The sequence below is a fragment of the Poecilia latipinna genome, unplaced genomic scaffold (genome assembly GCF_001443285.1).
Source record: "Poecilia latipinna isolate Pla-1442-1.1 unplaced genomic scaffold, P_latipinna-1.0 Scaffold220, whole genome shotgun sequence".
Classification (NCBI taxonomy): domain Eukaryota; kingdom Metazoa; phylum Chordata; class Actinopteri; order Cyprinodontiformes; family Poeciliidae; genus Poecilia; species Poecilia latipinna.
Window position 1 is genome coordinate 338,395 of NW_015112836.1, and position 16,438 is coordinate 354,832.

Genomic DNA, 16,438 nt, shown 5'->3' on the forward strand with positions numbered 1-16,438 from the left:
TTAAAATGCCATCTCTTCATACGGAGCCCTCCAGGGGACATGGGGATTTTTTATTTTTTTTATTTTTTTGCGTTCCCTCGCAGTAATCTACTGATCAGTTCATGCGGCATAATTGATACTGTAAGCCTTTTTTAAGGTGGCCGCCTACTTTCTGCTTTCATACAAGGTTATGTAAGGTTTTTCCATGGACTATTGAGTTATTATCGCGGGATAATCAGTCATCTGATTGTGTCTCTGTTGTGTTCGTGTCTGAATGGTTTAAAGGGCAGCTTTCTGTGCCGTTCCATCTGAGCCTTAACAGACATAAACATGCAGTAAATAAATCGATTTTCAATCAGTTTTTAATCAGTTTTTTTTGCACCAAAGCGTTAATAATAATTAACACGTTTTCACTGAGGCTCTGTAAGAGCAATATGAATGAAATAAGTAATTATTGATCTGACAGGCGCAGCGGCTTTGACACCTGGTGGTGGGCGTGTCGATGTGGGAGTGACGTCATCAAGTATGAATGGGAAGGTGACTGGCTTGGCATAGAGATAGCAAAACTTCATAAACTATAAGACTGCTTCTGATATCTGCAAAGAACTTCCTGTTTATTCATTTCCGACGAACCAAATGCACTTACAAACGGCTGGAAAAGCTAAACTTGCTATTGTCAAACCATTTTCAACATGAACCATTTTCAAACATCTTTTTTTGTTTTCTCTATTTTTCATTGTTTTATTAAACTTTCAAATTGCTACATAAGTAAGGGACGTTTTGACTAGACAGAATACTAATTCAAGATATCAGAAATGTCATTCTGACTAGTCGGAATGTCAATTTAAGATATCTTAAATAGAAAAGCTGTGTAATTCAAGATATCTATATTCAAGTAGAGATATCTTAAAAGAAATTTTGACTAGTCAAAATTACAATTCAAGATATCTTTAATTTAATTTTATATAGTCATTATTTGAATTTAAGATATCTATAATTTAGTTTTCACTAGTCAAAATTACATTTCTCCTATCCAAAAATACATTTAAGATATCTTGAATTATGGAGTAATTCGAGATATCTTTAATTAGAATTATGACTAGTCAAAACTANANTTNAATTTACTTTATGACTAGTCATAATTTAATTGTAGATATCTTAAATGTGTATTCAGATAGTCAGTAATTCATTTAAGATATCTTGAATTGAAGTCTCCATACAAGTCAATGGTAAATCTGACGTAATTTCGACTAGTCAGAATGTAATTAGAGATATCTCAAATAGTTATTTTGTCTAGTCAAAATATAATTGGAGATATCTTAAATCCTTAAAACGTCTAGTCATAAAACAATTTGAGATATCTGGAATGTAAGGGCGGTAAAACCGAATTTATGTTAAAATGGCTTGCCATATAGCTGCTGGCTCTGTGTGTATGAGGAAGCGGGTGATCGCGGTGGTCAGTCCTCGCAAAGATTGGAGCATGATAATCAAAATTAAATAAATCGATAATTGTGACAGAACAAAGAAGAGGTTAGGTGTTGATACTCGGACAGATGAGATTCACGGAGTTAACCCAGTGCGGCCCTCTACCACCATTAATTTGCTGTGTTTTATAATAATAAAATGTGTTTATTATTAACTCTTTGGGGGGAAAAAACTGATTGAAAGTCGATTTATTTGCTGCATGTTTATGTCTGTTAAGGCTCAGATGGAACGGCACTGAAAGCAGCCCTTTAAACCATTCAGACACGAACACAATAGACAATCAAAACGGTCAGATGACATATTATCCCGCGATAATAACTCAGAAGTATTTTTATTTCTTTCCTACTAACGGAAAGTTTCTGTTTATATCATAGGTTTGTTGTGCCTTTCTATACTAAAGCAAAAGATATAAAACGTCTGATATTTCACAACGAGATATTAACATTCATGGAAAAACCTTATAAGCTTGTATTAAAGCAGAAAGTAGGCGGCCACCGTAAGAAAGGCTTACAGTTTCAATTATGCCGCAAGAACTGATCAGTACATTATTGCGAGGGAACGCAAAAGAAAAAAAAATTCCCCATGTCCCCTGGAGGGCTCCGTACCGTATCTTCTTAACCCAGTTCCAACAGCTCCTTCTTTCCCATATCTTCATGGCTCATCAACTTCATCCTTCTGTAGTTCTGCGCATCTGCCTCGCTCGAAAAGATGGCGTCCTCTTTCCTGTCCTGTGTGCGGTGTTCATTGGTCTTCACGGTGTTATTTGCTCACCCGTGTTCGCTAAGAAAGTTAGCATAGCATAGCTAGTTGTCTGAAAACGGTTTGCACAAACAGGTAGCCACACACACACACACACTCTTTGTTTATTAGGAAGTTTTCTTTTTAATCCACCTGACCAAGACTAAGCTAAGTATCTGCTAGCTTTGGCTACGTGTTTAGCATAAAAACAGGATGCTAGCCTCTGCCTTCTCCCTTCTGTCTTGTAAAGAAAAAAAACACTCAGATACCTTCAATATATATATTTTTTACTTTCTTAAACACACATACACGACAGATATAAACAAGACGTTCTTTATTTAGCCAAACACAATTACTAAGATTTTCAACACTCTCAAATGTGCGGAACGTGCTGCAGCTGTGGTGAGTGTTTTTTGTTGTTGTTGTTTTGTTTTGGGGTTTTTTTTCCCGCATCTCGGTTGTACAGCCTGCAGACGTAGCCGTCAGAGTGAGTCTCAGACTGGTCGGAGATCAGCGAAAGGCTTTGGCCCTCCCTTCAGGTGTAATCACAGTCAGGTTGCCCCGGGCATCTTGGTCCTTCTCGATGGCCTCAAAGAGAGACTTGAAGTTTCCCGCCCCGAAGCCCTGCAGACAGAAGAAACACCGGTGCAGATAAGTCACTCTGAACTTCCCAAATTAATGGTGGAAATATTTTCGCAAATAATCAGAAGATCAAGTGTTGGTGGTTCGTCTGAGGGAGTCTTTGGTGTGGTTCCATATCTAGTTACGCACGTCTTTCATCCTTCCCATCCACATCTGCACACCCTGGAGAGTGACAAGACGCGCCTGTTCTGACAGGCAGGATGGGTGCCGGGTGTCATAAATGAAACGCCACAGGGTGCAAGCCAAAGGAAAGATCCCCCCCTCTCCGCCTCACTTTGCTGTGTAGATGTGAGCTTTTTAATCAGAATATATCTGTGAAAGATTTACCGAGCTTTTACAAGTGGGCTGGTCTGATGCAGTTCTCACTGGGTGGGAGCTGCAAACAGGTGTTCAGACAGTTTTCTGCCTTTCAGGAGGGGAAATTGACCACAGGCCTGTGAATCCAATCTGTTTAGGGTGATTAACCAAAGCATAATTTTAGCGATAGTCATTTTATTATCTATTGCTTCTGATGACCCAGATCCAGTTCTTGTTGCTCAGCCACAAACGTTTAGGAAACTGTATGTCTTTCTTTTTGAATTTTTTTTTTTTTTAGATCAATATGACATAACATACTACTTTATTCATCGTATTAAAAATGTTGCATCTTTAGTTTATCATAGGTAAACCAAAAACATTATTAAGTAATAATAAGCATACTTTCTCACAGCAGTCAAACCTTTCATTTCTACATGTAATTAATTTTGGCGGGGATCTGAAAAGCCTCTTTACCATCACCTTAAACGTTACATCCCTCCAGATTTAAGTCAGGACTCGGATGATCATCTCCAAAATGTTCACATTGCGTCCAATCGCTTCCATGTTGATCAAAATATGAAATGGCTTGAAAACCCAAATCTGAACAATTTTTGGTTTAACTGTAAACTCTTGAGATTTGCCCACCAACAAACTTTTGGTATTCCTGTCAGTGCTCCGACGTTACCAGTTCATGGTCAGATACGTCACTGGCAACTTACGAAGTGATTGTTCCTCTGTATGACCTCCAGGAAAAGCGTCGGTCTGTCTTGCACGGGCTTGGTGAAGATTTGAAGAAGGTAGCCCTTTTCATCAAAGTCCACCAAGATTTTCAACTTCTGCAGAGGAAACGCACACCACTGATGCATTACCAACTGAAACAATACAGGCCTGTTAAAGAACAGAGATAAAAGAAAGAAAACATCCTCACCTGTAAATGGTCGAGGTCCTCCTTCACCTGGATTTTGGCCGTCCTGAGTTTCTCCCGCAGCGTATCGTAGTATGTGTCGGGAGCCGCGAGGAACTCCATTCCTCGTTCCCTCAGGTTTTCGATCTGTTGTAGACAAAAATGGGAAAGAAAAGCTGCGTCGGGGAATGTTCCTGCTGAGTCTTCCTGTTAATCGGTCACTCACAGATTTAATGATGTTCGACGTGTTGAGGGCGATGTGCTGAACGCCCGGTCCGCCGTTATAGTCCACGTATTCCTGTGGACGGAGATGCTGGACGTCAGTGTCTTGTTTAGCTTTTTCATATTTTGATGAGTTTATGTGGACACTGATCACAAATCTGCAGTGGAGCAAATCTAGTCTGTTGATGTGTTTTTTGTTTAGTTTTTGTTACAGAAATAATTCCTATAGTTTAAAAAAAATGTTCCAATGGCTTAACACAAAAAATAGTTCTCATTTATTAACCATGGTTTCTTCATTTATCAGTTTTTCACAAAAACTTAATTTTTTTCATTTCAATACAATTTTTTTTAATTCGTTATTGAGCTGTACAATAAATTTATTTCAAAATTTTACCTTTGTGGCCCTCTTAAGCGATTTTCTATTCATAATTTTGGCCCACATGAGAACAAATTTGATACAGAGCGAACAGTTCTTATTTTGACAATCCTTCATTTGGAACATGGGAGGCTGAGAGGAAATTAGTCCCACCTGGATCTGTGACTTCTTTTTGCCCATGGCGGGTTCATTGATGGGCATCTTAATAGTCTCCTCATAGTTTGTCACCACGATGGACCTCAGCGCACTGTACTGCGTGTGAATCTGCTTGTCGTCTATCGACCAGAACCGATGGAACATCAGACACTTCTGATACCTGGGACATGAGGAAGAGTCTTAGTTCTTAGACTGATTGAACTCCCCAACCATTCCTTTCCTTCCACACAACCACAAACACACAACCTCCATGAATCACGTTGTGGGATGTAAAATTTTAGTATGTTTTGTCTCTCAACCGAATACGCTTTTTTTTGTTGTTGTTTTTTTGTCCAAATTTAGGTCAAATTCTGTCAACAAGATAACTTTCTAATTAACTGATGGCTGTGTTTTCTATTACCTGGATATGCCACTGGTGAGAAACATATAGATAAAGAAAGTGATGAAAACACACAAAGAAGTTATTTCTACTGAACAAAATGTGGACTTTTGATTTTGTGAAACAGCAGGGGTTTTTTTCTGTTTTTTTTTTTGTTGTTTTTTTGTTTTTGCTTTTGTGTCCAAACATGTCTCTCCAACAGAGGTGCAGTGTTTACTTTGTTCCTTTTTGCCCCAAAGTGACTCCTCGACCTGCGGTGGGCGTACGTGCACGCCGACAGCAGACTTACCAGTCAGAAATTGGCACCATTTGGTCATCTGGCTGGTTTCCCACAATGTGATCGATGAACTTCAAACCTGTTGGTGGACTACGGAGAAAAGGAGTGAACAGAAACAATTATGGATGGACTCCCAGAACATTCCAATGATTTCAAAAGAATGATATTTCTGTGTTTTCTTTTTGTTTTTTTTTTCAGATCCTACCTGGGAATTTAGGACATTTTTAAATAAAGGAACACCAAAAGAGAGACATAACAGAGCATATTTAAGAAGTTAGATACTGCACAGCAATGTCAATTGGACTACATCAGCAGAGATAAAGTAAAAAAAGAGTTTAATATATCAGAGTTTTCGTTGATTCTGTATTTTAGTATATTCTACCACATGGGCCAGACTTTAGAATGTGCTACTGGGGCAGCAAGTACAGAAATTGTACTTATACCCATAGGCCTAAATTTGGTGAATTGTATTAATATTTTTTGATTTTTGTTTTTATGAATACAAACAATATTCAAATCTTTGAAAATTACAAAGTTATAGTCGATTTCTTTGGGAACAACATAAAATTATTGGATGGGGGACATTTTACACTTGCCATGCATCAATTCATGTCTGGTGATGTAAAGGATTGCCTATTAAAGTACCGGTACTGTAATTTGCATTAGTAAAATCATTTTTCCTTAGTGAATAAGGCGCCAAAACAGGTTCCAGCCCAGGGGCCCACATACTTGTAAATCTGGCTCTATATTTGTTAACAGCATATTTATTATGTCCCAATATACATATATGCAAAGCAGAGTAGAAGTTTATTCTAGAGTCTGAACATACCAAATTTTGCTACAGTTTTATGTTTGTTTGTTTTTTCTGCAGTGAGGACTCACAGCTTGGCCAGCAGGGGGTCCCTAAACAGAGGCTCTTTGTAGCGCGGCAGGAACAGGCCTTTGTAGGGTTCCAGGTACTCGATGAGCGTGTGGGTTGTGTCGCCATACTGCAGACAAAACGTTTTGCACAACACCCTTATTCAGTCTGAGACTCCTCGGTGTGTTTTACATGGGGCTTACGTGTGTGAATCATCTTTTATGTACCGTCTGAATCACAGCATATTTGACCTTGCCGTTGCCATCCTCCTCCACCCACGGCTCCCTGACGACCACAGCTCCTCGCTCCCGGGCTGTCTGTCAGCGCGGAATGACGTGGGATGGGTTTTGGGAAGACAGGAGCACACAACGGTGACTGAGTGATCAACTACTTTTGGGGGGGAAAGTAGTATTCACACACATTTTCACATTTGTTTATGTTACAAATAGAAACTAATGTGGAAAAATATGAAAGGTGTGGTGTGAATTTGATTCTGCTGCTCTACTCTAGTACCCTTCAATAGTTTAACAGATTTCTGAAGGCTCCACCAGCTTGACTCAGTGTGGTTGTAGCAGTGTTTTGGCGTATCTAAGTTCTGTAAAGCGGCTCACGGTCGCCCTCCAGTGGCTAAATAACAAACGTTTTCAATCGCCCGTCTATAGATGGAAACATGTCGCTAGACTGGTATCTGCATGGAGTCAGCAGTGATTCCGTAACCTTGCGGCTACCTGACAGCCAACAGAGACAACTTATCTAAGCATCTGACCTTGACTGTGAAAAAAAAGTTCAGACGGACTTCGCTGCCGTAGAATGTATTACAAGGCTGTCATGTTTGCGATTGTTTCAACATGCACACAAGAGTAAAGCATCAGTTAAACATGAAACATGGTTGACTGAAGCAGGTGAACCTGCGCGACCTGGAGGTCAAACATGTAACACCTACGTGCTTTTTTTTCTTTTTCTTTTTGCCCAACATCTATTGTTCAACAGTCCACATGTGTAAGACGTGATAGAAAATACGCTGAACGTGTCCATATATTTTAAGGTGTTGTAACCTTTATGTGCAACTGTATTTTAAAAATGTCTAACCAGAAAACCCAGTGGAATTTCTTCTAGTTTTACGTACCTAAGGAATTAAAAACATGCATTAGAGTTATAGTGCCTAGCAAAAGTATTCACAACTTTTGAAAGTTTTTATATATTTTTGTATTAGTCACAAACTGTACCGTAGGTTTATGTGATAGACCAACACAAACATTATGGGATATCTCTATCAGAGTTACACATCTGCAGAAGGGATTTTCTGTATGTTCTTTTTCTGCAAGCTGAGCTAAATCTGCCTTTGATGCTAAGGCTAATCTGTCAATTTTCAAATTTTGCAACAGAATCTCGGTTCATGCCTAAACTTTGACTGGGCTAATCTAACACATAAATGTATCATTGCATTGTAGTTTTTAAAGTTGTTCTGCTGGATGGTGTGTGTCTCAAGTCTTCTGCAGGTTCTCAGATGTTTTCTTTTGTGATTATCTTGTATTTAACTCAATTAATCTCCCCCCAAAAAGTAGTGGCTTGCAAAAAGGTTGGTTTTGATTTTGTCTGTCCAGAGCACCTTCCTCAAGGCGTTTGTGATCTCCCCCAGATGACTTGTTGCACATCCAACAGAAACTCTTAAGTCTCTCTGAAGGTCAGGTTTGTAGAAAACATGAATAGTTGTGAGAAGATTCATCCATCTGAGCTGTGGATTTCAGCAGCTCCTCCAGATGTAACTTGTTTATTTCTATGAGTATTGCTCTACTTGCCCAGCCTTTCAGTTGAGGTAGACGACCATGACCTGGTAGGTTTGACAGCATTGCAATGCCATTTTCACAGATTGAATAGTTCCATCTGAGATGTTCGAAGCTTAGGTAAATGTTTCATAAACTAGCTCTGCTGTAAATGTCTCCCCAACATTCTTCCTGACCTGTCTTCTGTATTCATTGGTCTTCATGATGTTGTTTGTCCTCTAATGTTCTCTCACAAACCTCTGAGGTCTTTACAGACAATTTCTGAGACTTAATTCCATATGTGTATCTTTATACCTCTTCAATACTAGTCCACTTTGCCTTCATGCACATCTTATACTGATCAAGTACAAAAGGTTTAAGGTGTTTCCAATCTGTGTTGTCCTCTGTCAGGTTACCTTGACCAAGAAGTCACAGTCCTCCACTTGGAATGCTATGTCCTTTACTCCATCTCCATGTTTCATCAAGTGTTCCCCCATCTCTGAAAGATGACACAGGCATGATGAAAATTAGACACACAGCTAGTCACATTCAGAGCCTGTCGTCTTTCAGTGTGTGCTGAGGAGTGAACTCGCCTTCATTTCCAGGGTTTAGTGGAGATTGGAAAACAAAGATTATCTGTAAAGAGACGAGAGGGGGTTGTGCTTAAGCAGAAGGTGGAAATACTTTAAATTCAGATGCTCAGACGCATGATTCAAACTCCATACTTTGTCCTGCTTGATGACATGAGACACGACTTCTCGGCTGCCGGTCTCCAAACCCTGGTAGGCCAGAGGCTCAAAGCCCATCTTGTCACAGTAGAATGAGGCTGCCTGGAATGTGATCAGATTCTTGTTACTCTGAACATGATTTACAGATGAATTCCAACACCTGAGTCCAAGGTGTTGACTATAGATAGGTGATGTACTCCATGCTGAACTACAACAAGTATCTTGTATGCGACGGTCAGTTTGGGGAACTAACCTGCTTGGCATTGCCAACCCAGAAGGTGATATGATGAAATCTGACAAATCGCCCCCTCAAGGGCTACAAAGTAGAAGACCAACAGACAAATTACCTTTATTAGGTTTTATGGCTGCCAAGCAACACAGAATCTACATCAGATCATTCAAACCTTACCTTCTCCCCTTTATCTGTGTAGGTTGTCTAAAAATGGAAAAAGAAGCACATTATTAGAGCTTAATTCTCAATATCTCATACTTGCAATGTGCATTAAATATTCCCTCAAAAAGTTCTTCGCTCTAGTTGTGATCGTAGGGACGACTCTTACCATGGTGTGACTGCAGGTGGATCTCAGTTCAGAGAAGAGGGAGGCCAGAAATCAGTGTCTGGCTTGGCAGCCTTCAGATAAGTACTGACCTGATGACCAGCTGTGATTGGTCCTGTAGGATCTACACCCACCTGTCCGCCTCCTCGTTCCTTGGTGCCTTTCCTTTAAAAGGTTCAGCACCGCAGTCGACCAGGTTGTTTCTCTTCTCCTGAAAATCTGTGACAAAGATGTGTCACAAAGATGGCACATGTATACATTAACTACAGCAAAGGTTTGGTACTGCTATGTTGGATGGTAAATCTGACACACTCAGTATATTAGTTCAGAGGATTTATGGAGGGTATGGAGGCTTTTAAATGCAACCATAGTAAGAAAGTAAACTAAAACACTTTTGTAGTGAAAACAAAGCACTGCACATTTATAAAAGTTGAGGGTAAATAAGAGTTTTCCCTCTACCTTTGCTGTTTTATTTGTAATTTCTACCACCAGAGGGCGCTATTTCCATTGAAGAAACAAATCATAATCCTCAACTCAGAGTTGATCGGTAACTATAGCCGATCAACTATAGTTGATCAACTATAGTTGATCGGCTATAGTTCCGATCCTTGGATATGATGAGCTTCGATTCATTATGGTGGCTCACATAAATTGACCGTTCCCTCTTTGGTTATTCAGTTATACAGTTTTTCTTCTTCTTTTTTGTTTGTTTGTTTAAAACACTGATAAGATCAACCACATAATATGGCATATAATTACTGTGGGCTACTGTAAGGAGGCCGGTTAAGAGAAATTGATCAGTGACCTGGAGCAGATTACTTATTATTTAAAAATATATATCTGTTTTTATTCTATTCTGTTTGATAATTATATGATCACATTGATGGTTTTTATAAAAACTAAACATATAAAATTTCCCGTTCTGAATCGAACAAACTACATTTTTTTCTGTCATTTTTAATTTATTGCCGTGGTTCATACACAGGAAGTCGTGAATTCCTTGAATGCTTCATGTCGGCTGTACTCTCGCTGCTGTACATGTGAGCGGTCGCACGTACCGCGCTATTTGTGTGTGTACCCACTTTGTGCCGCGCTGTGATTTTCTATTGGTGCGCTCTGAGCTTTTAGTAACATGTGATTGGCTCAGTTGTGGGCGTGTGCCATTCACTGGTTGCACCTATGCTAAATGTGATTGGCCAAAATAAACATTAAAGCTTCATTGGGCTAAACTGGTTAGTTTGTTCTCTCCCTATTGGCTGGCGTCCTTGTCATCGCACAAGAATGCGGAAGTTGTGTAGTCTACTGAGTCACCGTTGTGTCAGCTGATTCTTTCTGAGTGAGTAACTCGGTTTATTTCTTTAAATTAAGTGACTTCTGAGCGGTATATTTTATGTGACATGCGCCTGGGCTTTCAGACTAAAGTGGTACTTGCAAGCCTTAAACTAGTTTGTTGTTTTCAATGGACATATGAGCGAGTTTTACCCAGCTTCTTCTTATAAGGTTGCTATCCGGAAGCTAGCCTACAGCTAGAGCTTTTGGACACATAGTTCTCACTGAGAGACACGCTTTCGGTTTGATGAGTTGTCATGCTGGAGTACAGCATCAGTCTGTGAACAAACTGGCTTCGACTTTCACTTTCACACGGCGGGTGCTTAAACTTCGCCCACCTTGTTTACACCTGTTGTGTTTTCATCAGTCCCTCAATCAGCATGTTCTTTCTGGAAATTTCTAACCATAGTTCATTGAAAAGCCCCATGGAATCTCCCACCTGGACTCTCAGCCTTTACCTCAAAATTATTGTTCATCCAGGAGGAATAGAAACTGCATCTATAGAAGATTCTTTATCAAAAAATTCTAATAATTGTCATCGTAATTTATTTCGGTTTTTTTTGTTCTTGTTTGAAATAAACGGAAAAAAAATGCTACTAAAATAAATTTTTAATAGACCGACTAGCAGAATAGTACACGAACTGCTAAACAGCTGAATCATTTAATTTTATTTGAAACGGAGCTATTGTGGCGAGTTGGTAGAAATATTGTATTTCATAATTATCTCATTTTCTTTTCTTTCAAGGTATGAGCTCAGGATTTGTTTTCTCTGACTTACAGAACAAATTTCAGTTGATTTTAAAAAGTGATGCATTTGGACTAGATTTGTATTTTTGGTGGAGTTAATGGGATAATCGAATAAATACAGCATGTGTCAAAGTTTTTAAAAATGTATACTAAAGCATAGCTATAGATGGGTTTGAACTATTTTTATTTATTGTAATTTATTTGGTCAGTTTAAAATACTTAATTTCTTTTTCACTGTATTATATTTTTATAGATGCATAACCAATTGGGATTGGAAAACGACATCATTTTCTTTTTTCCCCAAATGAAATTAGTTTTATTTATCACTCCATATATTATCTGTAGAATTTATTTTATGAATACTTTAATGCCACAATAAAAGCCCCGTTCAAAAACTGGCGACAAAGAAGACCGTAGTGAGAAATGAGAGCAGAAGGAAGCGGACACTTCAATGGATCCTTCAGTTTTTATCAGACTCTTTTGAGATGAGAGCTGAAACATCTTCGAGAGAAAAATCCAGCTGATTCTTCATCTAAAGACTGGCAAATCCAGGAATACTGAGATGCTAAGCTAGCAAATTGGATTTTTATTTTGAGACAATTTGCAAAGCACCTCATCACTTTAACTACAACAACACAGAAAGTGTCTGTTGAAAATTACTCCTACCTCTCTTCTTTTGACATTATTGCCTCTCCTTTTGGACTGCAGTGAGAAACTCAAGTCCAGTGAGCAAAACTATGGACAGTAGTGATCTAAAAATGGGATAGGCTATTTTGTAGCGTTTAGTTCAGTTTTTAGAGGAAGAAAAAGCAGCACAGACTCACTAAGTTGTTTCAGTCTTTATTTGTTGCCATTCATTGACTGGCTGAGATTCGTAGAACTAAATTGCTTCTCAAATAACTATTTGAACACTAAATGGTAACTTTTTTGCTTACCAGATAAAACCTTAATCAGGCTGACTTGATGTCTTTATTTGATATCTTTATTGTCTTTTTCCTCGATAGATTTTCATTTTTTGGCTAATCAAAATGATCTTTTTTGATAAATGCATGATGTTCTGTTGAAAGTCACATGACGTGAAGCATCTCAGAGGTTTGATATTTCCGTGGAAGAAGCATCACACAATGCTTGATAAAACTCTTTTTGTTCAGAAATGCAATTATCCGAAAACAGCCGACATGTTTCGTGTAATGGTTGTACGTCTGAAGAGAAAATGTAAGGTAAACTCTTACCTCATCGAAGGGCATATTCTAATTTACTGTGATGAACCACAAACTTGTTTTATTAGTTGTTGCTTTTTTTAAAGACTGTTTTACATGAAGAAAAATGTTATTGAGATTATATTGCTTTGATGATATCGATTACGATTAACTTGCATTTTCCTGAAGTTTTATTTTCCCACTGCTGTTTGTGAGCTTTAGCTCATCCAGGTCAGTGAAGTCCATCCAGCTGGCCAACAATATTGTTGGCATGCAGGGTTTTCATGGATGTTACTTAAAATATAATGTCTAACCAAATATTGCATCCAACTAGTGCGGTTGTGATGTAACACAGGTTGATACGGCAATGACAATTCAGTGTATTTAGCTCTAGTTTCATTTCAGTGATGAGACTGTGTATGTTTCAGCATGATTTGACTTGCATGAGCAGCCACATGACACCCAGAGCGGTGCGGGAGCGTTTACCTGGAATTGTTTTTTTTTTTACTGTTGTCACCCGTTTTTAGCCCTGGGGACACGCCTGTTTAGCTGCTGCTGCTGTCGTAATTTTGATTTCCAGATGAGTCGTTGCCAGCCGCCGGCGAATATGACCACACATAAGCTGCAGTCTCAAGGGTCTGAATGGTTTTCTTTGGGGTTTTCTGAGTATTGCACAAGATGTGTAGCAAGATGAGGGCAGTTGCTGTTTGAAGCCAGCTTGTGTAGGTTTTTGGTTTTTAGTGTAATAAAATGCTGCAGTGATCTGATCTGCAAACAGATTTTCAGTTAATTGAATTGAATTACGAACATGCTTGTTTTATTTATTTATTTTGCTAAACTTAAGATTTAATTTCTTGCCTGTGAAATAACATTAGGTTTTTTTTTTTTTTTTTTCCATTTTCTTGTAACTCGTCAACATAAAATGTTCTCTCTGTCCCAAAATAAGCTTTCAGACACATAAATGCCTCTGGTTCCTTTATAAAAGGCAGGACTCGGGAGTCATGGATGGATCGACCCCATCAGGCTATGCTGCATTTACAAATTTAGTGACAATCATGCACAGAATCTTAGAGGGTTATTAAAGTATTCATGCTCGTTTTGTGGCAGAATGTCATCAACACTGTTTCACTTCCAATTTGTCATGTTTTGCAGCTTTAGGGTCAGTTTGTGGCTCAGAAGCTTAAGGCTTGAACTCCTTGCATCTTGAAATGTGCAAGAATCTGTTTAGAGGTTTGCTGTTTAAAATGTTGACTAATGGTTTGTAATCTGCTCAAGTGTTGCGATTTCATTGTACTAAGACGTAAAAAAGTTACTGTACAATTTTTGTCTTTGTGTGGTTAAAATGTTGTTTTGGGCTGCAGTAGAAGCCTGCACATTCTTATTTTTTTTATACAATATTAGACATAAAGGGTTTATTTGCATTAAAACATACAAATAAACAAATACATTTCTTTTTAAGATTAAACGATAAATGTATTATTGGCTAGAATACAGCAACACGGCAATCCTTTTGTGAACCCTTGATCGTCTGTAGCAAGGGATTGAACTGCAGGTATAATAATAATAAAAAAACATAATTTGGACCCAATGAAACTAAAACTCACTTGAGGAGTTTTAGGTACAACATATTTGAGAGTTTGTAGAGTTTAGACTTAATTACTGCTCTGAATGTGTTCTTTCAGCAAAGACAACATTTTTAAGTCTGCATACTCCAGATTTATCGATTAGTAAACGAGTTGACAATAATTCCAATAATCGATTAATTATTTCAGTCCCCCAAACGTACTACAAAGTGGGATTCTTTTGGCTCCTGCTAATGTAGTTTGGAAGCTACTTTCTGATTCCAGAAAATGTTTAGGTAGATGTTGTCTAAATCATGTTTTTTATCGTTTGTCTTGCATAAATGATCAGTTTAGTTGATGCAATCAGTTTTTGGTTTGTAGTTCTGCTACCAGTTCCAAAACACAAAGTTGTAGAGTTAATCCAGTTAACAGGTTGTTTTCGTTTTCAGTGCGATCTCTTTCAGCTGCACGTATAAATGCATCGCCTGCACGGAATAATCGGTGTTGTACGTTCGGGATTGACGGTAATGCCCCACAATGAAACGAGTCACGAGCGCGCTGTATGTTGTAAGGCGTGTGTGGCCCGCAGTATGACTTTCTTTCACTTCAGGCAGCGAGGCAGAGTAAGAAGGGGGAGGCGGGGGGCGGAAGAGCGAGCAGCAGTAGTGGAGGGAGGTGTGTCACACACTCTGTTACAAGCCGTTTCTGTTTGGGACTCGGAGACTACTGCGACTCTTCCCAGCTCTAATTCAGCTTTAAAAAGTAGACTGAACTTTTCACAGAAAGTTTGATCCAACACTTTGAGGTAAGATTGCGTCCAAAGTTTGGTTTTGTGGTTATGTTTGTTCTTTCTGTTCTGCGGAGCGGTGTGCAAAAGGGGGTGTGTCACGGCAAAAAACAAAAAGCCGAGCAAGAGGTTGGCAAGTAAAAACTTTGATAGAACAATGTGAAACTGTAGTCAGATTGTTTAGTCTAGTCCTGAACAAGGAAGTAAACACTTTGTCCATGTTTCGTCTGAATGCCAGTGTTTTTCTTTTTTTTTCTTGCGCTCAAAACCTTCACTGAGCATGCTCCTCTTCCTCCTGACTGAACTTGCAAAGGCAAAAGAATGCACTGAATGAATTCAGCAGCACAGAGCTTCACATTCACTCAGTGAACTCCCAGGTCAAGAATAAATATCTATTTTTAATATTTGTATTGTATTATTTAGGTATCCACTGTTATATTACATCTAATAACAGTATGAAATGGTATTTAGCTTCAGGTCTTCTGTGTTTCCAACACATAATCACTGCTGAGGTGACTTTTAAGAATCTGATTTATCAGGGCAGCACATCCACCCCGAGCTCCTCGCTGTGTTTTGGGCGTGGAGAAAAGTTATCTGCCTGACTGCTGATAATCTGACGGGGAACGTTGAGTCGGCATTTCTCATAAATCAGAGAATTTCCGGTCAGGTCGGCCGATGTGCTCCCGTGTCACTCTGCTGGTGTGGGAGTACACGTCTGGCACGTTCCTGCGTGTCCGCCTGCAGCGCTGCGTGTGCGCCGCGTTGACTTTAACTCATACACTAAGAGCACTTGTCGTCCCAAGGAGCCGGTCAAACCATCAGTGTTTATCTCCAACCTTATTTGGGAAAACATTTGAATTGTGTGTGTTTTCTATAAATCTATAGCTCATGCTGTACTTTGAACGAAAAGGGGAGTTGGAATCCTTTGAGCAACCACCCACACACAGAAGAAGTCTGAATGTAATGCGTTTTATTTGTATTTTTTTTTATCTTGGCAGGATTCATTGCTGGCAAGGCAGAGCCCAGCAGACAGGAGGAGAGGGGAGGAGTCTGAAAGGGAGCACCCACCGTCTCTGTCTGCAACGCCGATGGCTGGCAACATGGTGAGCCAATCGCACCGAGGAGGGCTGGGTGTATGTAAAAAAAAAAACACAAAAACATCGCCTCCTGCTGAATCCTGACGCGTTTTAATCCGCTTGTGTCTCTGAAGCCCGTAAATGATTCCTCTAAACTTAAGCGACAAGTTGCAACCTCACTCTTTTTTACAGGAAATGGCAAATTGTGGTTGCAGGTCCAAACAAGGCGCGAAGAGTTGCACACACGTTTTACACGATCCACCCTTCATACCTCAGTCTTTCCAGCGACGCTGTTCAGAACCTCCTGGTTGTTGCATGTTGATCGCGTCCAGCTCAAGTCTGAATGTAGGCCGAACTGGGCTTTCTGCTTTTATCA

General features: G+C 39.3%; 2 protein-coding genes across 3 annotated transcripts in view; one reads left to right on the plus strand and one right to left on the minus strand.

The window, feature by feature from the left end:
- Nucleotides 1-2,521: 2,521 nt before the first annotated feature.
- Nucleotides 2,522-9,447, minus strand: hpda (4-hydroxyphenylpyruvate dioxygenase a). Its single transcript, XM_015031842.1, has 14 exons — nucleotides 9,366-9,447; nucleotides 9,215-9,241; nucleotides 9,059-9,121; nucleotides 8,803-8,907; nucleotides 8,671-8,713; nucleotides 8,494-8,576; nucleotides 6,542-6,631; nucleotides 6,338-6,444; nucleotides 5,468-5,545; nucleotides 4,797-4,959; nucleotides 4,272-4,343; nucleotides 4,070-4,192; nucleotides 3,861-3,977; nucleotides 2,522-2,826 (listed from the first exon to the last, which is right to left on the minus strand). The coding sequence occupies exons 1-14, from the start codon at nucleotides 9,366-9,368 to the stop codon at nucleotides 2,713-2,715; spliced, it is 1,188 nt and encodes a 395-aa protein (XP_014887328.1). The 5' UTR covers nucleotides 9,369-9,447; the 3' UTR covers nucleotides 2,522-2,712.
- Nucleotides 9,448-10,605: 1,158 nt separating this feature from the next.
- mtmr4 (myotubularin related protein 4) overlaps nucleotides 10,606-16,438 on the plus strand; it is a 43,363-nt gene continuing 37,530 nt past the window's right edge. The window contains exons 1-2 of one of the 2 annotated variants that reach the window (XM_015031844.1): nucleotides 10,606-10,698; nucleotides 15,985-16,089. In XM_015031844.1, the coding sequence (XP_014887330.1) occupies nucleotides 16,075-16,089 (15 nt within the window). In that variant the 5' untranslated portion in view covers nucleotides 10,606-10,698; nucleotides 15,985-16,074. Of the gene's footprint in view, nucleotides 10,699-14,872; nucleotides 15,005-15,984; nucleotides 16,090-16,438 lie in introns of those variants that run through there. The other variant, XM_015031846.1, reaches the window with a different exon arrangement.

Coding starts and splice junctions, on each gene's coding strand:
- hpda (XM_015031842.1), bottom strand. Junction 9,122..9,214: donor ACACAGATAAAGGGGAGAAG/GTAAGGTTTGAA, acceptor TCTACTTTGTAG/CCCTTGAGGGGGCGATTTGT. Junction 8,908..9,058: donor GGGTTGGCAATGCCAAGCAG/GTTAGTTCCCCA, acceptor ATCACATTCCAG/GCAGCCTCATTCTACTGTGA.